This window comes from Dermochelys coriacea, chromosome 2 (genome assembly GCF_009764565.3).
Source record: "Dermochelys coriacea isolate rDerCor1 chromosome 2, rDerCor1.pri.v4, whole genome shotgun sequence".
Taxonomy (NCBI): Eukaryota; Metazoa; Chordata; order Testudines; family Dermochelyidae; genus Dermochelys; species Dermochelys coriacea.
In genome coordinates, this window is record NC_050069.1 from 61170968 (window position 1) to 61198518 (window position 27551).

General features: G+C 41.8%; 1 protein-coding gene across 4 annotated transcripts in view; it reads right to left on the bottom strand.

The window, feature by feature from the left end:
• C2H8orf34 (chromosome 2 C8orf34 homolog) overlaps nucleotides 1-27551 on the bottom strand; it is a 258751-nt gene that overhangs the window by 58293 nt on the left and 172907 nt on the right. For all 4 annotated transcript variants that reach the window (XM_038389172.2, XM_038389171.2, XM_038389175.2 and 1 more), the window contains exon 8: nucleotides 19992-20127. In XM_038389172.2, the coding sequence (XP_038245100.1) occupies nucleotides 19992-20127 (136 nt within the window). The remainder of the gene's footprint in view (nucleotides 1-19991; nucleotides 20128-27551) is intronic.

A 27551-nucleotide genomic window follows, 5' to 3' on the forward strand; every position in this document is an offset into this window, starting at 1 on the left:
GGTAGCCAGGCTGGAAAATGCTATGCAATTTTCCCCAGTGATTATTGAACAAATTAAAAATTCACTGGTGAAAGGCACCCTCACAGTGTTTATGGATATTCAGATAGAGCATAAATGTTTGCATAAAGTTTTGCTGGAAACACAAAAAAAGTTCTAATGAATCACTGCTAGTTCACAGACAGAGCCCATGTTTAAACTGCAAAGTTATGTTGACCTACAAAGTTATGTCAGCATACTGCTACCACAGTTAGTACATCGCTTGTGCGCGTTCATAGTTGGTGCCTTGTGTCAGTGGTGAGCATACTCACCAAAAGCACTTGTACTGATGTAGAGTGAACTGATGTAGAATACCATAGGTAGGTATTCCACTGTATAATTCACTACCATCCAATGCAAGGTCTTTTGGGAAGTTTTTGCAATGCCTGATGGGGCTGAAAGAAGTCATGCACAGTTGAGTGGAAGCCTGAGGTCAATTCATAATGCAGAGCTTTCCATCCCATAATTTCATCTCATCCCATAATTTTCACCCCTTTTTCAAAATCCCACAAACCTGTGTGTTCATCCTCACTGTCCACTATCTCTGACAGACGCATGGAGCCTGCACAGTTCTGTACTATTGTCATGAGCATTGTGAGCACAGGGCGCATGATCCTGCAGTATTTGCAGAGCTGCAAGAGGAGCCACAAGGAACCTGATGATTCCTTGGAGGTTAGACTGCTGTGGCACACAGATGGAAACAATTCAACGTTGGTGGTGGCATTCATGGAGCACAGTGGAATGCCAGTTCTGGGCCTGAGAAACAAGCACTGACTGGTGGGATTGCATTGTCATGCAGGATTTGGATGACGAGCAGTGGCTGCAGAACTTTCAGATGCACAAGGCCACATGCCTGCCACTGTTCCCTCTAGGCTGTGCACATGTGTGCGCACACAGAGATCCTAAACCCGGCGCACACAGCAAACCACCACATGCACAATAATTTGCACAGAAGAAATTTTTTGTGCACACGGCCTGTCAAAAATTAGAGGGAACATTGATTCCTGCTTCTGTGAGCTGAACTTGCCCCACCTGTCCGCACAGGGATATCAAAATGAGTGCTGCACTGACAGCTGAGAAGCAAGTGATGATCACACTGTGGAAAACTTGCAATGCCAGATTGCTACTGGTTAGTCAGGAATCAATTTGGAGTCAGGAAATCACCTCAAGGGCGGTTGTCATGCAACTGTGCAGTGCTATTAATCTCACCTCCTGCTTCGCAGCACTGTGATTCTTGGCAATGTGCAGGATATAGAATCATAGAATATCAGGGTTGGAAGGGACCTCAGGAGGTCATCTAGTCCAACCCCCTGCTCAAAGCAGGACCAATCCCCAAGTAGATCATCCCAGCCAGGGCTTTGTCAAGCCTGACCTTAAAAACCTCAAAGGAAGGAGATTCCATCACCTCTCTAGGTAACACATTCCAGTGCTTCACCACCCTGCTAGTGAAAAAGTTTTTTCCTAATATCCAACCTAAACCTCCCCCACTGCAACTTGAGACCATTACTCCTTGTTCTGTCATCTGCTACCACTGAGAACAGTCTAGATCCATTCTCTTTGGAACCCCCTTTCAGGTAGTTGAAAGTGGCTATCAAATCCCCCCCTCATTCTTCTCTTCTGCAGACTAAACAATCCCAGTTCCCTCAGCCTCTCCTCATAAGTCGTGTGTTCCAGTCCCTTAATAATTTTTGTTGCCCTCCGCTGGATGCTTGCTAGTTTTTATACATCCTTCTTGTAGTGTGTGGCCCAAAACTGGACACACTACTCCAGATGAGGCCTCATCCATGTTGAATAGAGGGGAAAGATCACGTCCCTTGATCTGCTGGCAATGCCCCAACTTAAACAGCCCAAAATGCCATTAGCCTTCTTGGCAACAAGGGCACACTGTTGACTCATATCCAACTTCTTGTCCACTGTAACCCTAGGTCCTTTTCTGCTGAACTGCTGCCTAGCCCTTCGGTTCCTAGTCTGTTGCGGTGCATGGGATTCTTCCGTCCTAAGTGCGGGACTCTGCACTTCTCCTTGTTGAACCTCATCAGATTTCTTTTGGCCCAATCCTCTAATTTGTCTAGGTCCCTCCGTATCCTATCCCTACCCTCCAGCGTATCTACCACTCCTCCCAGTTTAGTGACATAGTGGCTGGCTTAGCAACAGTGGGATTCCCAAACTGCAGTGAGGCGATAGATGGCACATATATCCCTGTTTTGGTACCAGACCACCTTGCCACATGAAACAGGAAATTTTAAAAATCATATAAACCTAAATAAGGGAATGGAATTTAGGAAGAGAAAAGAACAGTCAAGTCTATTTCAGATACATATACACCAACTCAAGCTTTCACAGGTGAGTGTTTGTGAAGCTGAGATAGTCTTTAATGTCCTCTGGGTGGAGAGGTAGGGGTAGTGCACTGAGCCTGGATGCTACTTGGAATGTATAGGGTGGTCCCAATATTGAGTTGTCTATGGACTGCAGAAGGAGGTGAGCATAGGATTGTTGAACCTCCAGGTCCACCAGAGTATGTAGCATCTCTGTTTGCTGTTTGAGAAGCACAAACATGTCCTGATGCACATCCCTCTTCTTTTCCTGTGCCTTTCTCCTCTTGATTCTGTCCTCCAGGTTGCCTGCAAGGGTGATCCTCAAGGCCCCGGTCTTGTTCTCTGATGCAGCACTGGCTTGCAGGATCTCCTGGTACATGTCATCCCAAGACCTCTTCTTTCTCCTCCTCATGTGGCTCAGGCTTTCCGCCTGTGTGCAGGGGGAGATCCTAAAGGTAGCTGCAGATACAATACACAGATATACCATTGTCAGTGTATTCACGAGGGAAAGTGAAACTCAAGATACTGAACTTACTTCCCTTGCTCCCCCAAAATTGTAATCACTACACTCTCACTTATCCTTGGGTGTGATACAGCATGATGCCAGTCATAGCACCAGCCATAATGAGTATGGACCCCTGGGGGGTTGGGAAAATGAGGAGGAAATAGCTCAGTTGCATTATTCTAGTTGTACAGGGCAATGGAACTGAAAACTGGCACTGTTTTCCACAGGCTGTGGTGATTTTAGCGAATATCTCACTCCTGAGGGTAACAGAGGCAGAGAGAGCACAGCTGCTGCTGCCCTCCCAATGCCACCCAGGCCCATATGGTGCTAGGCTGGGTACTGTAATGGTGCCAGCTGAAGTAATCACCAAGTGGTATGGGAAAGTGTCCTACTGAGGTGAAAGAAATAATACAGTCCTTCCCAGAAACCTTTGGCAGAGGATTGCAGAGTACTTAAATTAAAAAATGTCATTGAGATCTCTACAGAGGATTCATTGGACATTCTGGTGCACATGAACACAGTCCTCTGCCTAACTGTAGAGGGGGATGAAAAGCAGATAGCAACTCTACCTCCCTTAGTTGTTCCACTCCCTCTTCTATCACAAGTAAAAATGAGCAAATTAAAAGATGTGCCCCCCCCCCCAAGTAGCAGGGCATCACCCCTGTAATTTCAAAGTAAACTGCATATTTACAAGAGCTTCCTTCTCCTGCATTGGACTCGCCCGGGCTTGACTGGTGGGACTGGTGGGGCTGTAGTAGAGTCAAAAACAGGTCTTGGCTCATTGCGCTGCTGGATCCCACAGTTGACTATCCCACATACTCCTCCTCCTCTTCCTTTATCCACCTTCTCCCCCGCTGCAGAGGCCTGTGATTTGGGCTCTTCTGAAGTATTCACAGTGCTGTTGGGGGTGTGAGGTCTCCACCAAGGATGGCATGCATCTCTTTGTAAAAGCAGCAAGTCTGTCACTCCACACTAGACTGATGGTTGGCCTCCCTAGCCTTCTGGTACATCTGCTGCAGCTCCTTTACTTTCACGTGGCATTGCTAGTAGTCCCTGTCATAGCTCTTCTCCTGCATCCCCGAGCAATCTACTCATAGATGTCCATGTTTCTACGGCTGAATCAGAGCTGTGCCTGCACAACTTCTTCTCCCCCAGACCCAGGAGATCGAATATCTCCTGTCTACTCCAGGCAGGAGCACGTCTGAGTGTGTAGCCGGCATGGTCAGCTGGCCAGTTACAATCAACAATGGAGATCTGCTAGATGTGCTCACCAAACTGGGCACTCAGGAAAACTACTTTCAACAATTCACGGGGCTTTAAAGGGGAGGTGGGGCTTTCTGTCTGCCTGACCCCTAGGCAGCTGAGTTCACTGCAGTGACCAGAGTGGTCAGCGTGGGACATTGTAGAACAACTGTTGGAGGTCAGTAATGGTTGACATAAGTAACACAGTGTCTACACTCTCACTGAATCTGCCTAGCTACATTGACTGTGACTCTATGCCGGCTAGGGAGGTGGTGTTATTAAATTGACATAATGGGGCACTTAAATCAGTGGGAGCCAAATTTAAGTGAAGACACATCCACATCTAGATCGATATAAGCTGTCTTGTGTCCAACTAACCTTGTAGTGTAGACCAGGCCAGAGGCTTGACCTTTAACTAGTCCTGATTTAGGTTGTGATCCTGAGCCCAGTGAAGTCAATGGGAGTCTTTTCCTTGACTTAATGGACTTTGGATCAGGCCCTTCATGTACCAGATAGCTCTGATTCCATGATAATTTGTTGGGGTGTAAAGATCTTTTTGCAGGTAAACTCTGTATGCTGAACACCTGTCTTCTGCTCTCCTACTCATTTGTGGATGTGGCTGACAAAACTCTCAACATTCCTGGCAATCACACTGCCTTATTGGCTCTTTGCTTCATTGAAATACTAGGATGTTTAATAGCACATTTACTTCCAAGTGCAGTGAAACAAAATATTCCACACTAGGGCCCCAATCCTACAATTCACTGGACATGAGCTCACTGCTGTGACCATGCAGCACCCCATGGTACTTAATGTGTCATTTCACATGAATCCATTTGCCAGATCTAACCCTTAAAGAACACTATGGAAATTCAGATGTTTTCCTTTTTATTGACAATGTCTTAGATATCAGCAAGAGTTTGCTAAATTTTGTTCATGAAGGCATAATTCCATTACTATTATGTGCTATCTAGTGCTGAGCTCTTTAGGTTAAAGACATAAAAATAAAATTAAACAAAAATAGGGAGTCAGTGATTTGCTACAGGAGCTATAAGATGCTCAGAAAAACCCTTGTTCAACTCTGTAAGTTTACTGTTTTAATTAAATTGGATTGAATTTTAGATGCTTTTTTGTTGCCAAATTCACAAAAGTTTGTTTGTTCTTCTTGAATCCCATTTTACCAGTTTTTATCTATCTCTAAGATCTATCAGTATAAACACTGAAAAAATTTAACTTTTTAAATACGATTCTTAAGTCAATTCTTTGAACTTTATGCATATTGGCCCCAAAGCCATTAAACTGGGGGGAAGGGCAGAGGTTTTCACATGTAGTGGCTATTTAATTTGATGAAATTCCATTAGATGATCTGTGTGAAGAAAAGAAAATGACTTTCCTGTAAGAATAATATTCAGGAAAATACTTACGTGCTTTCTTGAATAAAGATGCTTTCTTGAATCAAGGCCTAACTAAGAGGAAACAAGAATTTGGCAGCCAAGGAAATCTAAATTGTTTGGGTATAAAAGGTGAGTATTATTTTTTTCTTAAAGTTGGATTCCGTAAGAAAAATAAATGATCTTTTCAACACGGTTTTGCTTTTTAAAATTATGTCAATAATCTGATTTGAAGCAACACCACAAATTTCAGTTTTCACAAATATTATGAATGTAACAACAAAAAAGGAAAACGTTAAAGACATAGTACATTCCATGATGATATTTCAACAAACACTCGAAGACATTTAGCTATGAATAAGAAGCCCGTGATTTAGAGTTTCTTTTTTCTCCTCTGATTCCTTTCTGTAGGTTTAAACAGTCTAAATTTTCATCTGCCATTTCTCACGTGCTCTCTCTCTCGGACATTGCAGTGTTGAATTAGAATTTCCCTGAGGCAGACACACACATCACTCAAGGGAGGTAATAGGGGCAGAGATCATGGAACAAAGGTCTTTAATGCCCAAGCTTTCTAATTTTAGGTTGAACAAAAATGTTCAGAACACACATTATTTCCTTGTACCTCTTCCTAGCAACCAACCTTATTGAATCACTCACTTTGCCCCGGGCTACTCATTCCTTATACTGACTTGCCTATAATATGCCAAGCTTATTTTATTCTTTGTTCTAAAAACATACTGATCTAAATTCTGATCTCATTTACATTGGTGAAACCATCTCCAAACTCCTGCTCTCAGTTACTGTGGGGTAAATCCATAGCAACTCCACTGAAATCATCACTGTAAATGTCAGCAATTTTTGACCCACTCTGTTTATTCTATATCTTATATAATGAAGTAAAGTAAAATTCATTTTAGTAAAATATGATGCAGCAGTTATACTGAGTGATATATGATATGATTATTTTGGGAGAAACAAATAAAGTTCTAGTTAACTGTCATACTGCCTGCAGAATGGCTTATGCCTGGTCTACACTTAAAGGTTCATCAGAGTATGTTAGTCAGGAATGTGAAAAAAATCATACCACTAACTGACATAGCTATTCCGGAAAAAGCCTGAGTGTAAACACAGTTATAAAAAGTCCTTTTACTAGTACAGTTTATTTCATTTGGAGAACTGGTACAAACAATACAGACAAAGTGTTTTTGTCAGGATAAGCTGCGTCTCCAATAGAAGGGTATGCTGGTATAGCTATACTGGCAAACCTTTTCCTAGTGCAGACAAGGCCTTTGCATTAACACAGACAAATTGAAGATTAACAAACTAAGGAAAAGTGTCTTAGAACTATAAGGACAAAAAATAGATGTACAGAACTGTGAAGTCAATGAATATTGAGAGCACTTGACACTTCACAAGATTGGGTCACCAGTGGGAAACTCCACAAAATGCTTCATCGTTGCAACAAAAACAGTGCCATTTCTTCTATTTTCATTATGTGCCATAATTCAGGAAGTAGCTCTATTATAAAACAGATCATAAAGATATTTGGATGAAAGTAATATAGGCCACTGTTAATCCAAATGCAAGATCTTCTGATGTTTAGCTGTAAGACTAGAGAAAGAATTGTATAGATGATTAACAAAGTTTCCTAACAGAATTTTTGGAGATTAATATACACAGTAACATGGGTACCTTAGTCCCTGGCTACTACTTATGATATTATGATAGGGATTTGTAATTTCTTTAAATAGGTGGTGCAAAATTCTCAAACAGAAGAGACAGTGCTGTTATTGCTGCTGTAGGTTCTTCAAGCAGAACTATTCAGTATGTAGAGCGCACACGTTCTGAACTAGATGCTGATCTTAGGTACACTGAGGAAAATGCAGGAGTAACAGCACATCCCCCAGTGTTACTTAATATAGTCCTCATCCTTTTTATATATATATAAGTATATATACACACACACACACACACACACACACACACACACACACACTTTAAAGAGGGTTGTTTCACATTGCCTTGTGGCATATACTGTAGTGGTGTAACAGTTCTGTAACTGGTTTCAGAGTAGCAGCCGTGTTAGTCTGTATTCGCAAAAAGAAAAGGAGTACTTGTGGCACCTTAGAGACTAACAAATTTATTAGAGCATAAGCTTTCATGAGCTACAGCTCACTTCATCAGATGCATTTGGTGGAAAAAACAGAGGAGAGATTTATATACACACACAGAGAACATGAAACAATGGGTTTATCATACACACTGTAAGGAGAGTGATGACTTAAGATAAGCCATTACCAGCAGCAGGGGGGGGGAAAGGAGGAAAACCTTTCATGGTGACAAGCAAGGTAGGCTAATTTAATCCTCTGATATTCTTGTTAACTGCTGGAATTAGCCTACCTCGCTTGTCACCATGAAAGGTTTTCCTCCTTCCCCCCCCTGCTGCTGGTGATTGCTTATCTTAAGTGATCACTCTCCTTACAGTGTGTATGATAAACCCATTGTTTCATGTTCTCTGTGTGTGTATATAAATCTCTCCTCTGTTTTTTCCACCAAATGCATCCGATGAAGTGAGCTGTAGCTCACGAAAGCTTATGCTCTAATAAATTTGTTAGTCTCTAAGGTGCTACAAGTACTCCTTTTCTTTTTGAGTTCTGTAACTGATTCACAGAAATAACCGTTAAAAAGGACTCTGTTTGCAATCTGTTCTCTTTTTACAAATTAAGAACACTATTTTTCAGTCCATTTTTCAAGGATTTGTGTGGACAATATGTTGCCACACTATCAATGTTTTATTCAGAGCCACAAACGTTAGTAAAGCTAGAATATTCACTTGCTGAGTAAAAGTTAAACATGGACACGGTCTGAAAAATAACCTTTTCTGTGTGCCATTTGCCTCTTCAAAATGTATGAATGGGGTTCTTTGTGCATTTAAATAAGTACATTCTGCAGCTATTTCTGAGTAGAACTGAAAGTGGAAATACATTTCCCAGAGTAAGGAATCCATAAAGAGAGTGAATTATCTAATCCTTTTACAAGATGGGGAATTAAGCCTTCCTAATAGCAATCTTTTATCTGCTGCTGGCTTCAAACCATTATCTCAGAGGAGAAAAATTGTAATCTTGGTCAGTCTTCTCAGATTTAGCACTCTTTCTTCTCCTGTGATTTTTTTTTTTTTGCATGAAACTGTTATCCAGCTATTCAGATTCTAGCAAAAAAGCTTCTCCAATTTGGGAGCTCTGTGCCATTTGCCGAGGATGGTTTGCATCCAGCAGACACACAGAGGTTGCTGATATTCATCACTAGAGTGCTTTAATACAGCACCAAACTGAAAGAGTCCACTGACACTGACATGTAGAATTAGCTTGCAAGACACATTACGAGGGCTCGACCTTTTAAATTGGAAATGTGTTTGTGATTTTGGGGAGAAAAGAGGAGTCTCTTTTTTGAATTCTACACCTGAGAGAAAGACAGAGTAAAGGGATGACCACTTGGTTCATTTTAAATAAGTCAACCTGTTAAGTGGGGCAGAGTGACAAACAAGGGCAAATTGTATTCTATAAATATGTAACTTTTAAATATGCTTAACAACTGTTTCAAATTTTGCAAATCAGAGCCGGTATATTTTTTAAAAAACAGCAAGCAACTACCCCTCTCTTCTATACTTGAGTAAATTTGTTTTTAATTTGATATTTAAAGTTTTCTAACTTTCCTTTCAATTTTAGTTTTTTCCCCACCTGGCCTTATGCTACAAGAAACCATGTTAGAAATATTGTTCAGCTGTGGCTAAGAGAACATATTATAAGGAAATATTTATTCACATTACTGTATGTTGTAATGTTCCTTGAGAACAGTCAAAGCCAGGAACTAATCTGCAGTCATTAAAGTTATAGTAGAGTTCCCTCAGAGGTGAATTTAGTGCATTAAGTGCCAGATATCCAAAAATAACCACCTAATAATGACAACATGCGTGTGCACACAAGATGCGGTTGCATGCACAATCAAGTAATTGTACAGACTACATGTGCTTCACATACAACCTATTTGAACAAGTGCAACTTTTACAAATGCAATTTAAATATCCCTTTTTGAAGATTCAACATTAACTGTTCCGATTACACAGTGAGACTTTTTATACCATTTGTATAACTGTATTAGTGCCTCATTTTTTTATAATGTTAGATGTTGAACTCACAACATTCACACATTCATTTTCCATTTAAAAAAATACATTTTCAAATAAGGGTTCCTTGGACTTTTCTCTTACTGATTGGTAATTATTTCTGCCCAAAATAACAAGTATATCTCACATGCTCAGCTTCAGATTAAATAATATAGTAAAACAAACTCAATGGGAAAAGTTTTATCTCTGAAAATATTATGTAGTACAAAGACATGAAACCCTCTCCCTCCCCCCCCGCTGCCATTCGATCCCCTTTCCCTTTTACAGAGATCTAAGTTTCAACTGTAAACAGAGTTTTCTTGACAGCATACAGAATTCCTGATAACACATCATTTCCTGGAACTTCTCAGCAATTTGAAACTGTTGCTGCTGAATTTATCCAGTGGGAAAATCTGGTAATGACTAGGGAGAAAAAAACTGCCTCCTGAGATTCTGGCTAAACCATTGACATAAATCTCATGTCATATTGTTTCTTTCCCAGGATATGACTAGGGTTCTGAAAATAGTGAGACCCAGTTCCTTCTTTTTAAAAGGAAGTTCACAGGGAATTCCCCATGAAATTATTTGAAGCATAGGATTGAAAGTGATTATGGTATCTCGTGCATTTTTCAAGTCACTCTAAAATAATTTGAAAGTACAGATTATACCCTTTGATTTCCAGATAGCAAGATGCTGAAGGGCAACACCCATGAGAGTGAGAAAGTGAGCAATGCTGACAGGAAGAAGCAAAAGAGCAATACTTGGATACTTTAGCAAATTTATCAACTAATTTTTCATAATTAATTTATATTTATAATTTGCAATGAGTGCTAGAACCAGCCAAACCTTTGTTGGGTTATTATTTTCCTCAGTGTGTTTCTCTTCTTTTGAGGGCACTGAAATAATCTTTCATACAAGCAAATAATGTAATTGCTAGGATAGAAAATGCGGTATCAAACTGGTGTGGTACTCCAGGGAGAGAAAAGAAAAAATGAAGTGGTTTGTTTAAGCCAGTGGTTCTCAAACTAGGGCCGCCGCTTGGTCAGGGAAAGCCCCTGGCGGGCTGGGCTGGTTTGTTTACCTGCCATGTCCGCAGGTTCGGCTGATCGCGGCTCCCATGGGCTTCAGTTTGCCGCTCCAGGCCAATGGGGGCGGCAGAAAGCGGCGCAGGCCGAGGGATGTGCTGGCTTGAAATGATCTCAATTCACCCGTGTTAAAATAAAAAACTCCAAAGAAGACATTCTGAATCATAATTGTTCATTTAAAATTTTTCACTGGGGGAGAAAGCAGACTTTTTAAACTAGCTCTAGAACTAAAACATTAAAATAAAAAATAACAATTTCTCTTTAAACAAAAGCACTTTTACTTCTCTGAAATCCATTATAGCATTTCAGCAAGTTTCACACTCTCTGCTTAGAGGCCTGCTATCTCCAGATCTGTACAAAAGCACCCATTATAATCATAGGACTGGAAGGGACCTCGAGAGGTCATCTAGTCCAGTCCCCTGCATTCACAGCAGGACCAAGTATTATCTAGACCATTCCTGACAGGTATTTGTTTAACCTGCTCTTAAAAATATGCAGTGATGATGATTCCACAACCTCCCTAGACAACCCTGACAATTAGGAAGTTTTTCCTAATGTCCAACCTAAACCACCCTTGCTGCAATTTAAACCCATTGCTTCTAGTCCTATCCTCAGAGGTTAAAAAGAACATTTTTTTTCTCCCTCCTCCTTGTAACAACCTTTTATGTAATTGAAAACTGTTACCATATCCGCTCTCAGTCTTCTCTTTCCCAGACTAAACAAAATTTTTCAATCTTCCTTCATAGGCCATGTTTTCTAGACCTTTAATCGTTTTTGTTGCTTTTCTCTGGACTTTCTCCAGTTTTTCCACATCTTTCCTGAAATGTACCGCCCAGAACTGGACACAATACTCCAGTTGAGGTGGAGTAGAGCGGAAGAATTCCTTCTTGCGTCTTACTTACAATACTCTTGCTAATCCATCCCAGAATGATGTTCGCTTTTTTTTGCCACAGTGTTATACTGTTGACTCATATTTAGCTTATGGTCCACTGTGACCCCCAGATTCCTTTCCACAATACTCCTTCCTAAGCACTCATTTCCCATTTTGTATGTGTGCAACTGACTGTTCCTTTCTAACTGGAGTACTTTGCATTTGTCCTTATTGAATTTCATCCTATTTACTTCAGACCATTTCTCCAGTTTGTCCAGATCATTTTGAATTTTAATCCTATCCTCCAAAGCACTTGCAATCCCTCTCAGCTTGGTATCATCCACAAACTTTATAAGTGTACTATGTATGCCATTATCTAAATAATTGATGAAGATATTGAACAGAATCGGATCCAGGACTGATCTGTGCAGGACCCCACTCATTATGCCGTTTCAGCCTGACTGTGAACCACTGATAACTACTCTCTGGGAACGATTTTCCAACCAGTTATGCACCCACTTTAGCTATTATTAGCATAATAGCTGCATCTAGGTTGCATTTCCCTAGTTTGTTTAGGAGAAGGTCATGTGAGACAGTATCAAAAGCTTTACTAAAGTCAAGATATACCATGCTTACTGCTTCCCCCCATCCACAAGGCTTGCTACCCTGTCAAAGAAAGCTATTAGGTTGGGTTGACATGTGATTTGTTCTTGAAAAATCCATGCTGACTGTTACTTACAACCTTACTATCTTCTAGATGTTTGCAAATTGATTGCTTAATTATTTGCTCCATTATCTTTCCAGGCACAGAAGTTAAGATGATTGGACTGTAATTCCCTGGGCTGTCCTTATTTCCCTTTTTATAGATTGACACGATATTTGCCCTTTTCCAGTCATCTGGAATCTCGCCCATCTTCCATGACTTTTCACGGATAATGCTATTAACCACTCTGGTTTGGAGATTTTACTATAAAATCAAACCACTTAAATTCTGTCAGGTTTACACAAATTATTAGAAGGAAAAATAAACTACTGATTAAATCCAGGGATCAATAATCTGAAAAGATTACAAAAAAAGAAGCCTAGAGGATATGTCATCTGAGATGCTCAGCATGCTCCATTTCAAAAGGATAACCACTAAGAATTATTACATATAAACAGAAACCCAATTAGGTAATGGCAAGGCAAGAAAGAACAGACACAAACAAATATCTTGATATCATCTGAAGAAGCAAGATTCAGAGTTAATTAACACTTCAAGTAAGAGCTCTGGTCACAGTGTTTTAGAGATTACCTTCCCCCCCGCCCAAACTAACTCAATATCAACCACTAAGTCTGAAATAAATTAATTTCTGCTGTACTGAAGCCATTTCTCCCCATTGTTTAGGAAAATTAACATATATATCCCCCCCACACACACATACACAATACCAGGGTCAGCATCACGATTATGGAGAGGATTTGCATAATTATTTTTTGCATTACACACTTAATTTAATCAATTAATTATAGATTAAAATTTAACTGAGAGGGCTATCTTTAGGTCTCTGACACTTTTGCTGCAGAAGTGGAGACAAGCTGATTGTTCCTCTAAACTGCTGTAAGCAGTTTACATTTTAAGGAAAATCTTTACAAGGAAATGGCTAGAAATTTACTTTTATAAAACAAAAACAAAAACATGGTCCCTTTACAGATTTACGTAAAAGGTTGCACATTAGATAAAACACATTTAAATTTATATATGGATAAATTAGCCTGTTAAATTGCTTTTAGGAAGATACCACTGCAGGGAATGAATCTAGCAGGCAAAAGGAGATCATACTGATGCAGAATGAAGATGGGTTCAGGGAAGAAATTCTGATAGTTCTCTAATAGACTCCACCTACTTTTAATCACATGATCTTATTATAGATTTTATAGAGAGAGGAAAATGCAGATCAGGGCTTAGTGGGACTGCTTTTTCTGCTCTCCTCCTCTCTCTAATTTCTAGTAATGTAAGAAACACCATATCAAGGATGCCAGCTACTGGCAGGGATAAAATAACTAAACTTGTAAAAGCCTTTAGTTGCCAGCAGTGTGTTGGGAAGAAGGCACTTCACATCCCCAGTGGCCAGGCACTCCTCTACTTAACTCCATGCTCTCTTTATCATCTCAGTCTGACACACACAGTCACCCACTATTAAGTATACTTAGTCCAAAATAAGGGAGAAAAGATTTTTCTGGGATTGACTGACTCTTAATCATATAAGAGTTTTCAAAGGGGCATCCTTTGAAATGCTTCCCATTAGCTGCCATCACCAAAACAGAGCTCAGCCAGGGAGAGAAGGGCCTGTTGGCTGAATAATCCATCCCACACTCACTCCTAAACAGCATACGGGAGACAGCGAAGTACTGAGAAGGGAAAGGAATCGAAAGGAACCCCATCCCTTTGATCATGGCACTCTCCCACAACAGTGATGTCATTGGCTCCATCATCTGCAGACAGGAATTCAAAGGAGAAGAACCTTATCCAACCCTGTGCAAAGATCAGGTTTGGGAGAGCACTCAAGGCCCAATCAACAGTAATCTCCCCTGTGAGGGACCTGCCCAACTTCAACAGCCCAAATGGTGCCACAGAGAGGCAAATGCCCATCCTATCAGCCCCTCCTTCTAGAAACAATGATCAGAGCAGGCCAGCCACTACCACATAAATAATGAGAAAGAGGGCTAGTCAACTGTATGCTGAAGTGAAGGCTGAAGGAGCATTGTCAGCCATCTCACCTTTCCCCCAAAAGATAGCAACAAGTAAGGGTGAGAAGTCCTAGATGGGTCCTACTCCATTTAGCCTCCTTTCAAGTTTATTCTTTTGTTTCTATCTCTATTCCTCCTAATGTAGATAAATGCTTTGGCTAATTTCTCTGTTGCCTGATATTTAGTAGTACTATTCGTGTATAGTACATAAAGTAGCATGGCATCAATCTCTTCTATGATTACAGTCATCTCCTTTTCTGCTTGTAAATTATATAAGATCCATTCACCAAACCTCATACACTGTTGTCTATATAGCTCCTTATCAAATTTTCCAATAGGTGGTTTCTCAGTGACCCCAAGTCCCACTAGTGTCCTTTTGTGATATAATACTGCTGCATACAGATTCTCTCTCCATAACATTCTTAAATGCTCAAGTAAGATTAACAGTAGAGTTATTTTATTTCCCAAACAATTCACTATTGCTATTGGTCAGCCAGAGAGAGAGAACTGTGTGCTCTTGGTCCAGCTGGTCTCAGATCAAAATATGGAGCAAATTTTATTGTTTGAAATACACATTTGTATGCAACCAGTGCTCTCTTCTGACATTCTTGTTCAGAATCCCTCAAGCTTGGGCTGGGTATGTTTTCTATAATCCCATTTCTTTTTTAATCACATGCAACCCCTTTTTGTGTGCTACTGATGTTAAGAAGAATGAATGCACCCTTACACTATTAAAAACAAAAAGCGTCTTACTTCCAGGAATGTACTGGCAAGAGTCCACAAGTACAAGATTTAACTTTTGAGCATGGCAGCGGGCGTATAAGCCTAATGGGTGGTCTTTCAAAAAAAAGCCCCTTAACTCCATTGAAATGATTGCTCAGTGAAGTACACTGGCTTTATCTTATACCTGATCAACAAATGCCTTATGGAGTACATTGTTTGCAGTATTGTTGTAGCTGTGTTAGTCCCAGGATATTAGACAAGTTGGGTGAGGTAATATCTTTTATTGGACCAATCCCTGTTGGTGAAAGAGACAAGCTTTCGAGCTACAGACAGCTCTTCTTCAGGTTATAGAGTAAATGTCAGTTTCTTTCACAGTATTACTGAATGTGTTACAGAAACAACAGCCAAGTCACAAAATATAACAAAACATAGATGCTTCTCTGCTAATCTTGTAATTAGGCAAATATTGAACCCATATGTTTTTTTCTTTATATGTGGGAGATGTCTGATTACGACTCATCAGCTAAAAGTAAAATTCATGAATCACTAGTTATAAGATCTACTGTACAGTGAATCAGACCATTCTCTGAGTCAGCTGAGAGATTTGTGCCATTTCATGGAATGCAATTATTTATCAGATAAATGTTGACAAACATTTTACTCAAATGTTTTAAATCAAATTTATTCTCTCTATCTAAAATTGCCTTTGATAATTCTCTGTGATCACAGAGAACAAATATTCCAAACTAGATATTTCTATATGTCTCTGGTTTCTGCAATCTATGAACCTTTTGAATTAGGTCATCCTTTTGTTCAAATGACTTAATATGATGCCAAAATTGCACTGTGGTTAGTTTTTGAAGAGCTATGGGAAAAACATTGTATTATTACTATTTTCCAGTTTGAAAACTCTCTCAAGCTGTTATCCATCTGCATTTCTCTCCCAGTGTGTGAAACATCTATATGGAAAGAAGGAAGCTCTCTATTTCTAGTCTGTATTCTAGTCAACAAACCTCTTTATTGCCCTGAAGATTTAAGACCCTCCTTTGTATCATAAAATTTTAAAAAGCAATTTGGTGCGATGACTTGAACGAGACCTATATCTTTATCATCCATATCTCTAGGAGGAGAATGTTACCTTTTATTAATAGTATTGATCTTTGCCTTGATATACTATCAATTGAAGAGGATTAGTGAGGGAAATTATCAGATTTTGAGGTTTAGAAATAAAGACCCGTCTGCACATTCATCAATCTAAGGAGAAACTTTTTGCAGTTAGTTCAAACCCATGCCTGGATATTTCTAGGTTTCAGAGTAGCAGCCGTGTTAGTCTGTATTCGCAAAAAGAAAAGGAGTACTTGTGGCACCATAGAGACTAACAAATTTATTAGAGCATAAGCTTTCGTGAGCTACAGCTCACTTCATCCGAATGCATCCGATGAAGTGAGCTGTAGCTCACGAAAGCTTATGCTCTAATAAATTTGTTAGTCTCTAAGGTGCCACAAGTACTCCTTTTCTTTTTGGATATTTCTAGACTCCTATTTCCTGCACTTCCTAAGGAAGCTCTCACTTTCTCCTGAGAGAGAAGTCAGGACCTTGGAGAATGTACTGCAAAAGAAGCTCTTTATGGGTCATCTTTTGTTACACAGTGGATAAAATGAGTTGATGATTATGGCAAAGAATTATGGTAGAAATTTTATAAAAATGTGCATCATACCCACAATCAAATCAAAAGAATTAATGATGATTAGGCTACTATTTAAAAGCATTACTGCTAAACTCCTGAAGTCATCTACATAAATCCCTCTCAGAACAGTTCTGCAGTGTCACAAAGCCTCCTCTTGGGAAGGCTGGAAACCTCTAAGAAAAGCATCGGAGTGCCTTGGCCTAGGAGTCGAATTGGAGCAGGGCACATTTGAAAAGTGTAGGAGGGTGAAAGGATCTGGATGTGCAAATGCAGGGGGTAAATTACATTTTTGTCTGAGCCAAGATGCACATTTCCCAATATTTAAATCTATGCCAATTAAGCAAAAATGCATAAGTGAAGAAGTTCTATTCATTCCACAGGCAGCCAAAATACCTGTGATAAATGGTAACCTGATTTGACAAGTCTCCTACCTACAGAAGTTCCACTGAAATTAAATGGAAGTATTCACTTTAAGTCACTTTATACAGCTCCCATTATTACAAGCCATAAAATGGTTGAAGTTAATGGGAACACACTTACCTATTTAACCGTATTTAAAAGTTCTAACAATAACTTATATTAATTCGTATTTATTTTTTTTATAAAGGGCCCATTACCAAGATCACGGTGCATAACTATAAACATAGCATAGGTCAATGTGACCCTAAGAGCACCCCAATGCCACAGGACAAGGGGCCCCCTGGTATGTAGCAGTGAGATTCAGCTGTCCTGACCAGCTCAATGTACCTCAACTCACTATTGTCTTAATCTAAACTGCATCTAAACTGTGTCATCTAAGGTATCATATGTGAACTGGTAATACACTGGTCCATTAATATTATTGTAGGGTGCACGAACAGGTGATATAGGAAAAAATATAAATATGTGCTAGAAATATGTTCTTAAAAATATGTTTTGCATGTAGGGCTTACGTCATCCCATCCTAGACTAAGGAATGTGGACCAGTCTGCTTGAATGTGTCCCCAGTGTAAATTGAGCAAGGATAGGCAGTGAAAGTACATTTACATTTTCCACCTTTAACTTGAGAGCTTTCCCCCAATGGCATTGGAGCAGAAAGGTCTATGGTTCCTTGGAAGCTTAAAGAGGCTGATGAACAGCAGCAAGAGTCGAAGGAATGGAGACAGGTGTTCAGGTACTCAGGTGATGAGTATGGTAGAAACAGACAAATTCTCAGTCAGGTCCACTCTGCCATCATCCAATAGGGCTGGGAAAGGGAAGTGTACAGATCAACCCAGAGGTGCATATGAGCACTATTTAGCACACATGGGGCCCAGCAAAGCTGGATTTATAACCTTCCTTCATGTCCCCTCCCACAGTTTTTGAGTCAGCATTGAATTAGCCTCAGGGGGAAAACCTCACCAGGGAAATCTTCAGCTGCCCATCTAAGGCAGTTTTAATGGTCCATGTGCACCATTAGAGTGGTGCAGAGGGGCCTTAGAGTAGGGCAAGATTTGGCTCAAAGATTCAACCCACTGAGTCCAGGTGAGCTGGAGTTGGTGACCAAATAACAGCTGTGTGGCTCCTAAAGTGACTTCTTGCCTCATAAGAACACGGGGGTCACTAAGGTAAGCAGGACATGGAACTATTTATTTGTAACCCTTAAAATAATAAAGAGATGTGAAAGGTAATATGAAATTACAACAATTAGTTTCAATGCAATCATTGACACCAAATGTATCAATTCAAACACTTCCAAAGGTAGGTTTAACCTCACTCCTTAAAAATAGATCCATATAAAGTATTTGTATTAAATCTTTGTACAAGTCTACATATGGAAAACGCAAATCTTCCTAATTTATTTGTTTCCAACTTTTAACATATGGATGAGCACTGAGTTGAGAAAATGTAAGTTACTTCTACATATTTGGTTGTTTGGAAGCATGTTGCACAATATTAACATTTTATTCCCTATGATTTAGGAAGATGGTCATCAGTACTGTATTTTATTCATTTCCTCTCTAGAGCACAGGACTATATTTTAGTTATTTCTGAAGGTACAACACCTCACCACCAAAAGCAAAATTTTTGAGAATTACAGGCTTTACAGCTCACAGTGTTGACACAGCAATATTGACAATGCTGCCATGTAATTCTCAGAGGTATCACATCCTGGGAACAGTGTTGACAATGTGGTACAGTTGGGGATTTAGCATGCTTCTGGGTATATTAGGAGTACCAGCAAGTATTTTCAAGTCAACATCCCTAAACCTGAAGAAGAGCTCTGTGTAAACTCAAAAGCTTATCTATTTCACCAATAAAAGATATTGCCTCACTCACTTTGTCTCTCTAGTATCCTGGGACCAACATGGTTACAACAACACTGCAAACAATCCCTACACAGGTGACATTTTAAAAAGCGATAATCTTAAAATGGAAAAATGGCAAAACTAGGATAGCACACACCAAAACTATCAATTTGATTTCACCAGAGATTATTTCTATATACAAGTAGCTAATCCCCTCTAAAACAGCACAGAGCAGACAGTGGTAAAGGCAAGGAGAGAAAATTAGCAAACCTCTGTATTGGTCTTGTTAATCTATGCCATTTACCTAAGGGTAAAAAGACTAGTTGTGTTATTTAAACAGGCTTAAATTATTTTAAATCTTCCAAATTATCTTGTGTCTATAAAGAGAGATTAAATCTAAAATTTAAGGCATTTCAACTAGTGTTGCATTCTTAGTTGACTTGGCTTCAGGAACACCAAGCTGTTTGAATGCCCTCAGACTGGAAATACAAAAATTACTTCCAGCTACCAAAATCAAAAAGGGTTGAAACTGATTAAATTATTTCTAAGAGGTGAAACAGGATGAGATTTTGAAGTGTTAAAATGCAACTTTATGAAATGCTGAACTGCACCTGTGCAACTATAGCTCCATTTATACAGATGCTTTTAAATTGATTTTGAACTGCTAAATTCCCTGATTCATCCCTTGAAAAACCACAGAAGCTCAGATAACTAATGGAATTCAGAAAGGCTTAAAATAGTTTCAAGCTGTGAAGTAAGGCTCAAGATTACCTATACTCTGATTCATTGTTGATGTGAATGGTATCACGCATTACATAAAATTCAGTTGCCAAAATAGGCCAAAGGATAGCTAGGAGCAAAGTAATTTTCCTTTAGCAAAGGGGCAGTCATGCCTTGACCCTTAAGTAGGCACAGTAGTTATCTAAAAAAGCTGGAGAAAAGAATCTACTTGTTATTATGACTGACTATTGTTTTACCTGGCACACCTTGCGCAGATGTTCAATGTGACCTTTGCCTGAGGTTCAGCAAGATGTGCACTTCGAGTTTGGTTAAATTTACTCCCAGAAGACATCACACTGGTTACTCCTTCCATTCTTAAATCATCAAGATCCTCTGTAACAACACAAAATGATTGGATGAACTAAATTAGGCTGTGGAAAATTTTGCAACAATAAGGGTATTTCTCCTGTAGAGTCAATAAGGAAATGTTAGCAGTGAAACAGCTACTGAACATTGGGAAGAAAACAGATATAATTTACTTTCACAAAAAAGGAAACATTATTTTTAGGAGATTTTACATACATACATACATATACATTGTGTCATATTTCTAATGTCCTCTAGCACAGTATAAGAGAAAAAATATGTATACTATCTGACAGTGTTGCCAATTTTTTCCAGTTCTGTTTCACCAATTCATTTACCAGAAGTTTGCAAATTTATGTGTGGAAAGATGATGACCAACTATTCAATTTAATTGTAGGGAGCGAGGGAATCAATCCAAAGGGGACATTCAGCTAGTGGGAGAATATGCTGCATCTTCTCTTGACGTGGTTGCTACCGATTTGTATTTTCTTGTTACCTAGCACTGCAAATGTATTCTGAAAAATCAAAGAGATTTTGCTTAACCTGGAAAATATTATGCTTTATTCATTTTTATTTATTACACACACACACACACACACACACACACACACACACACACACACGTGTAGTTATATGACCCTTATCACTGTAGTATCCAAGTGGCTCAAAATCATTAATGGATTTATCACCAAAACAGCCTATGAGGTATAATTCCCATTTTATAGATGGATTAAATAACTTGTCCAAGGTCACACAGGAAGACTGTGGTTGAACTGAGAATTAAAACCAGGTCTCCTGATTCCCAGTTCAGTGCCCTATCCACTACAACACCCTTCAAATATATAAGTGTGATTGGTAGTGCTGGTATTAAGGGTGCCCAACACTTACCATTACAAAACCCTGTTTTCATTTGCTTATAACTTCATCAAACTTTGGTCTGAAATTTTCCATACCAACTGTGTGCCTCAGACTGAATTGTTTTGGAAAATTTCAGCCAAGTTCAGTTGCACACAGCCAGGGCCGGCTCTAGGCACCAGCAAAACAAGCAGGTGCTTGGGGCAGCACATTTCTAGGGGCAGCATTCCGGCGCCAGCCTCTGCTCCGCCTCCCCGTTCCCCTGAACATGCTGCCTCTCCCTCGCCTGAGAGGGAGGGGGGAGAAGTGGAGCGGCGGCATGTTCAGGGGAGCAGGCGGAGCAGAGGTGAGCTAGGATGGAGGGTTGGGGGGGAGAGGAGCTGCAGGAAGCAATGGGGGGGTGGAAATGCGGCACCCCTTGGGGGGAGGAGGTGGGGCTGGGGATTTGGGGAAGGGGTTAGGAAGAGGCAGAGTTGGGGCAGAGCCAGGGGTGGGGGGGCACCAAATAAAGTGGGGCGGACAAAAAATTTTTTGCTTGGGGTGGCAAATATCCTAGAGCTGGCCCTGCACACAGCAACTGAGCATGCTCCAGCCAAGAGTTACAGGGGCTCAGAAGAACTTTCCCTGTCATGGGTGCTCTGGGTCAAGGTTGGGCTGGACACTAGAACTGAGAACAGGGCACCTGTGTCTCCTGTGCTCTAAATGACCCCTCCAGCTGCCTTCCCCCCCATGGCACCCAGGCAGCAGCGAAGATGAAGCTGCATTAAAATGCAGAACAGACAAAGCAAGAGGGAAAGGAGTAGATTGGGACAAGGAGTCTGGTGATAGTGGGACTAGAGGAAGACTAAAAAGAAGGGAAGAGAATCTGTGACTGGATTTGAAGAGTGGAGACTGGGACCTGAGTGAGAAGGCAGGCTTGGACAGGTTGGGCAAGGAGACTGTTTTCAAGAGCTGTGGGGGGAGACTGACTGGGAGCTGGTGAAGGAAAGGGGAGACTGGGAATAGTGGATACACACGGTACTGTAGCCCAGGCCACAGTATAAAAATGGAACTGCAGCCTGGGAGAGGAAAAAACACAAGGCCTAATACCTGAAGGAAGAGAGACCAGAAAGGAGACAGTGGTACAGCTAGCCCTGTAACCGCCTTGTGACCGGGTGCCTGGAATGGACCACACTGAGAATGCCACACTTAGGGCAAACTACAAGAAACAGGGGAGGCAATCCTCCAAAACTGCTCGTTTATTCTAGAATTAGATTCACCAAGCCAGTAACAAAAGAGTTTCTGCAATGCCACACTGATTAACCAGAAGCCAAACAGTTCCCCTTAGTCATTCCAGCCCTTGGCTCCCATCCAGATAAACAGGTCTCACATAGTGAGAGGTTACTGAAAATCCAATTCACCATATGTGAGGTTCTTACTAATCCCAAGGATCAGACACCAGGTCAATGTGTACGTCAGAGCTTACCCAAATACCATGCAGTCAGCCAATCCCTAATAAACGAACTAAAGATGTATTAACAAAAGAAAAGAAGAGAGTTATAAATACTTAATAGATTACATACATAGCAAAGTCTTTATATCAGGGTTGTAGAAGTGATGGAATAAGCTGCTGGCTTGCAGAAGTATCTCTGACAACCTCCAAAAGATTGGAAGGTCCTCAGTCCATACTTTAAGATGCTCCTTTTAGTTATAAATCCACTAAATTAGAGGAGGAAAGAGGAGGTGTCTCAGGTGGAACTGCTCTCCAGCTGCCCACTTCTGTGAAATCTGGTCTCCTCTGCAATAGTCAGATTTCACGGTCCATTACATGTTTTTCACAGCTGTGAATTTGGTAGGGTCCTACCTATATATCTATCTGTAAACTCGTTTTTTCTATGATGCATGTTTAATGTACAATTTCAAAGGTTCAAAAGGAAAACAGATTACAGGAACAGCCAAAGAAAGCTGAGGGTAGATGAGCTGAAGGGGTTAAGCAGGATATAAAGAAAAAATAAAGGGAGGGAGGGAGGAAGGGAAGAGAAAGTCACAGAGAATTTATAAACATTACAGGCAACTTTGAAATGGATTCTAAAATAAATGGGGAGTCAGAGAAGATATGGGCTGAAGCAATAAGACTCCTTCTTGTGTGTATGAGAAGATGAAATACCACCTGTTGAATCACAAACACTAGTACCTGCCACACTTTTGGTTTTCCTTAACTGTGGACAAGGACTGATCTTGCTTATGATATCCTATTAGATCAGAGCTCATTATTGTATAGCTGCATTTTAGAGCATAAACAGTTTGATCACAGTAGCAAAGATAAAAAAGAAACTTCAGCTGGTGGGAAGCAGCAGCAATGTCTGCACAGAAGGGGAAGGGGGTGAAATGGGGCCCAGCTGAGGCCACAGCAACCCATTCTCCCAGCACCCCTCCTCCAAAATCCAGAACTGTGCAGCAACAAACTCTCTCTGGGGGCATAAGACACAGGTGGTGCCTTTCTCCCCTTCCACTCTGCCATGTGGCCTTGGGGGAAACTGCAGGGAGGAACCAGCCTCAGCCCTGGTCTACACTAGGCGTTGAGGTCAAATTTAGCAGCGTTAAATCGATGTAACCCTGCACCCGTCCACATGACGAAGCCCTTTTTTTCAACTTAAAGGGCTCTTAAAATCAATTTCTTTACTCCACCCCCAACAAGGGGATTAGCGCTGAAATCGGTTTTGCTGGGTCGAATTTGGGGTACTGTGGACGCAATTGAATGGTATTGGCCTCCGAGAGCTATCCCAGAGTACTCCATTGTGACTGCTCTGGACAGCACTCTCAACTCAGATGCACTGACCAGGTAGACAGGAAAAGGCCCGTGAACTTTTGAATTTCAATTTCCTGTTTGGCCAGTGTGGCAAGCTGCAGGTGACCATGCAGAGCTCATCAGCAGAGGTGACCATGCAGAGCTCATCAGCAGAGGTAACAATGATGGAGTCCCAGAATCGCAAAAGAGCTCCAGCATGGACCGAACCGGAGATACATGATCTGATTGCTGTATGGGGAGAGGAATCCGTGCTATCAGAACTACGTTCGTTTTCTAAATGCCAAAACATTTGTGAAAATCTCCCAGGGCATGAAGGACAGAGGCCATAACAGGGACCCGAAGCAGTGCCACGTGAAACTTAAGGAGTTCAGGCAAGCCTACCAGAAAACCAGAGAGGTGAATAGCCGCTCCGGGTTAGAACCCCAAACATGCCGCTTCTATGATGAGCCGCATGCCATTTTAGGGGGTTCAGCCACCACTACCCCAGCCATGTTGTTTGACTCCTTCAATGGAGATGGAGGCAACACGGAAGCAGGTTTTGGGGACGAGGAAGACAATGATGAGGAGGTTGTAGATAGCTCACAGCAAACAAGTGGAGAAACCAGTTTTCCGGACAGCCAGGACCTGTTTCTCACCCTGGATCTGGAGCCAGTACCCCCCGAACCCACCCAAGGCTGCCTCCCGGACCCCCCAGGCAGAGAAGGGACCTCTAGTGAGTGTACCTTTTAAAATACTATACAAGGTTTAAAAGCCAGCATGTTTAATGATTAATTTGCCCTGGCATTCGTGGCTCTCCTGGATATACTCCCAAAGCCTTTGCAAAAGGTTTCTGGGGAGGGCAGCCTTATTCCATCCACCATGGTAGGACACTTTACCACTCCAGGCCAGTAGCACGTACCTGGGAATCATTGTAGAACAAAGCATTGCAGTGTGTGTTTGCTGGCGTTCAAACAACATCCGTTCTTTATCTCTCTGTGTTATCCTCAGGAGAGTCATATCATTCATGGTCACCTGGTTGAAATAGGGTGCTTTTCTTAAGGGGACATTCAGAGGTGACCGTTCCTGCTGGGCTGTTTGCCTATGGCTGAACAGAAATGTTCCCCGCTGTTAGCCATGCGGTGGGGGGAGGCAAAATGCGACCTTGTAACGAAAGCACATGTGCTATGTATGTAATGTTAACAGCAAGGTTTACCGTGAAAGAGTGTACCCATTGTTCTATAAAATGTGTCTTTTCAAAACCACTGTCCCTTTTTTTTTCTCCACCAGCTGCATGTGTTTCAAGGATCACAGGATCTTTTTCTTCCCAGAGGCTAGCGAAGATTAGAAGGCAAAAAAACCACCCTCGCGATGAAATGTTCTCTGAGCTCATGCTGTCCTCCCACACTGACAGAGCACAGACGAATGCATGGAGGCAGACAATGTCAGAATGCAGGAAAGCACAAAATGACCGGGAGGAGAGGTGGTGGGCTGAAGAGAGGGCTGAAGCTGAAAGGTGGCGGCAGCGTGATGAGAGGAAGCAGGATTCAATGCTGAGCCTGCTGGAGGATCAAACTAATATGCTCCAGCGTATGGTTGAGTTGCAGAAAAGGCAGAGGGAGCACAGACCACTGCTACAGCCCCTGTGTAACCAACCACCCTCCTCCCCAAGTTCCATAGCCTCCTCACCCAGACGCCCAAGAACGCAGTGGGGGGGCCTCCGGCCACCCAGCCACTCCACCCCAGAGGATTGCCCAAGTAACAGAAGGCTGGAATTCAATAAGTTTTAAACTTTTAAAATGCTGTGTGGCCTTCTCCTTCCCTCCTCCACCACCCTCCTGGGGTACCTTGGTAGTTATCCCCCTATTTGTGTGATGAATTAATAAAGAATGCATGAATGTGAAGCAACAATTACTTTATTGCCTCTGCAAGCAGTGATTGAAGGGAGGTGGGGAGGGTGGTTAGCTTACAGGGAAGGAGAGTGAACCAAGGGGCTGGGGGTTTCATCAAGGAGAAACAAACAGAACTTTCACACCGTAGCCTGGCCAGTCATGAAACTGGTTTTCAGAGCTTCTCTGATGCTCACCGCACCCTCTTGTGCTCTTCTAACCACCCTGGTGTCTGGCTGTGCGTAACCAGCAGCCAGGCGATTTGCCTAAACCTCCCACCCCGCCATAAACGTCTCCCCCTTACTGTCACAAATATTGTGGAGCGCACAGCAAGCAGTAATAAAGTGGGAATATTGGTTTCGCTGAGGTCTAACCGAGCCAGTAAACTGTGCCAGCACGCTTTTAAATGTCCAAATGCACATTCTACCACCATTCTGCACTTGCTCAGCCTGTAGTTGAACAGCTCCTGACTACTCTCCAGGCTGCCTGTGTATGGCTTCATGAGCCATGGCATTAAGGGGTAGGCTGGGTCCCCAAGGATAACTATAGGCATTTCAACATCCCCAACGGTTATTTTCTGGTCTGGGAAGAAAGTCCCTTCCTGCAGCTTTTGAAACAGACCAGAGTTCCTGAAGATGTGAGCGTCATGTACCTCTCCCGGCCCTCCCACATTGATGTTGGTGAAACGTCCCTTGTGATCCACCAGTGCTTGCAGCACTACTGAAAAGTACCCCTTGCGGTTTATGTACTCGCTGGCTTGGTGCTCCGGAGCCAAGATAGGGATATGGGTTCCATCTATGGCCCCACCACAGTTAGGAAATCCCATTGCAGCAAAGCCATCCACTATGACCTGCACATTTCCCAGGGTCACTACCCTTGATATCAGCAGATCTTTGATTGTGTTGGCTACTTGCATCACAGCAGCTGCCAGAGTAGATTTGCCCACTCCAAATTGATTCCCGACTGACCTGTAGCTGTCTGGCGTTGCAAGCTTCCACAGGGCTATTGCCACTCGCTTCTCAACTGCGAGGGCTGCTCTCATCTTGGTATTCTTGCACCTCAGGGCAAAGTCACAAAGTTCCATGAAAGTGCCCTTACGCATGTGAAAGTTTCGCAGCCACTGGGAATTGTCCCAGATCTGCAACACTATGCAGTCCCACCAGTCTGTGCTTGTTTCTCGGACCCAGAATCAGCGTTCAACCGCATGAACCTGCCCCATTAGCACCATGATGCCCACATTGCCAGGGCACGTGCTTTGAGAGAAGTCTGTGTCCATGTCCTCATCACTCTCGTAACTGCGCTGATGTCACCTACTCGCCCGGTTTCTCTTTGCCAGATTCTGGTGCTGCATATAGTGCTGGATAATGCGAGTGGTGTTTAATGTGCTCCTAATTGCCAAAGTGATCTGAGTGGGCTCCATGCTTGCCGTGGTATGGCGTCTGCACAGAAAAAAGGCGCGGAACGATTGTCTGCTGTTGCCCTAATGAGGGAGGGGCACATGACGACATGGCTTACAGGGTTGGCTTACAGGGAATTCAAATCAACAAAGGGGGTGGCTTTGCAAGAAACTGAATGGCCGCATCAAGGATAGAACTCAAAACTGGTTTAGCAGGCCGTTCATTTCACAGAGGGAGGTAGGGAGGGAGGGAAGCACGGAGGAGAAAATGAATACAAAACAAATCTGGTCTATTTCTTGTTTTGAGCCACTTCATCTGGCTGGCAGCAGACTGTGCAATACGACTGCTAGCCATTGTCACCTCCTGGGTGCTTGGCAGAAGACAGTGCAGTATGACTGCTGGCCATCATCTTCTGCTGGCTGCAGATGAAAAGACAGTGCACTGCCGGTAGGACTCAATCACCATGAGACAAAACAAGGGAAATGACCTGGCTGACTCACTCCCATGTTTGCCCAGGCGCCCAGTTAAAAGAGCACCCAGGACTAC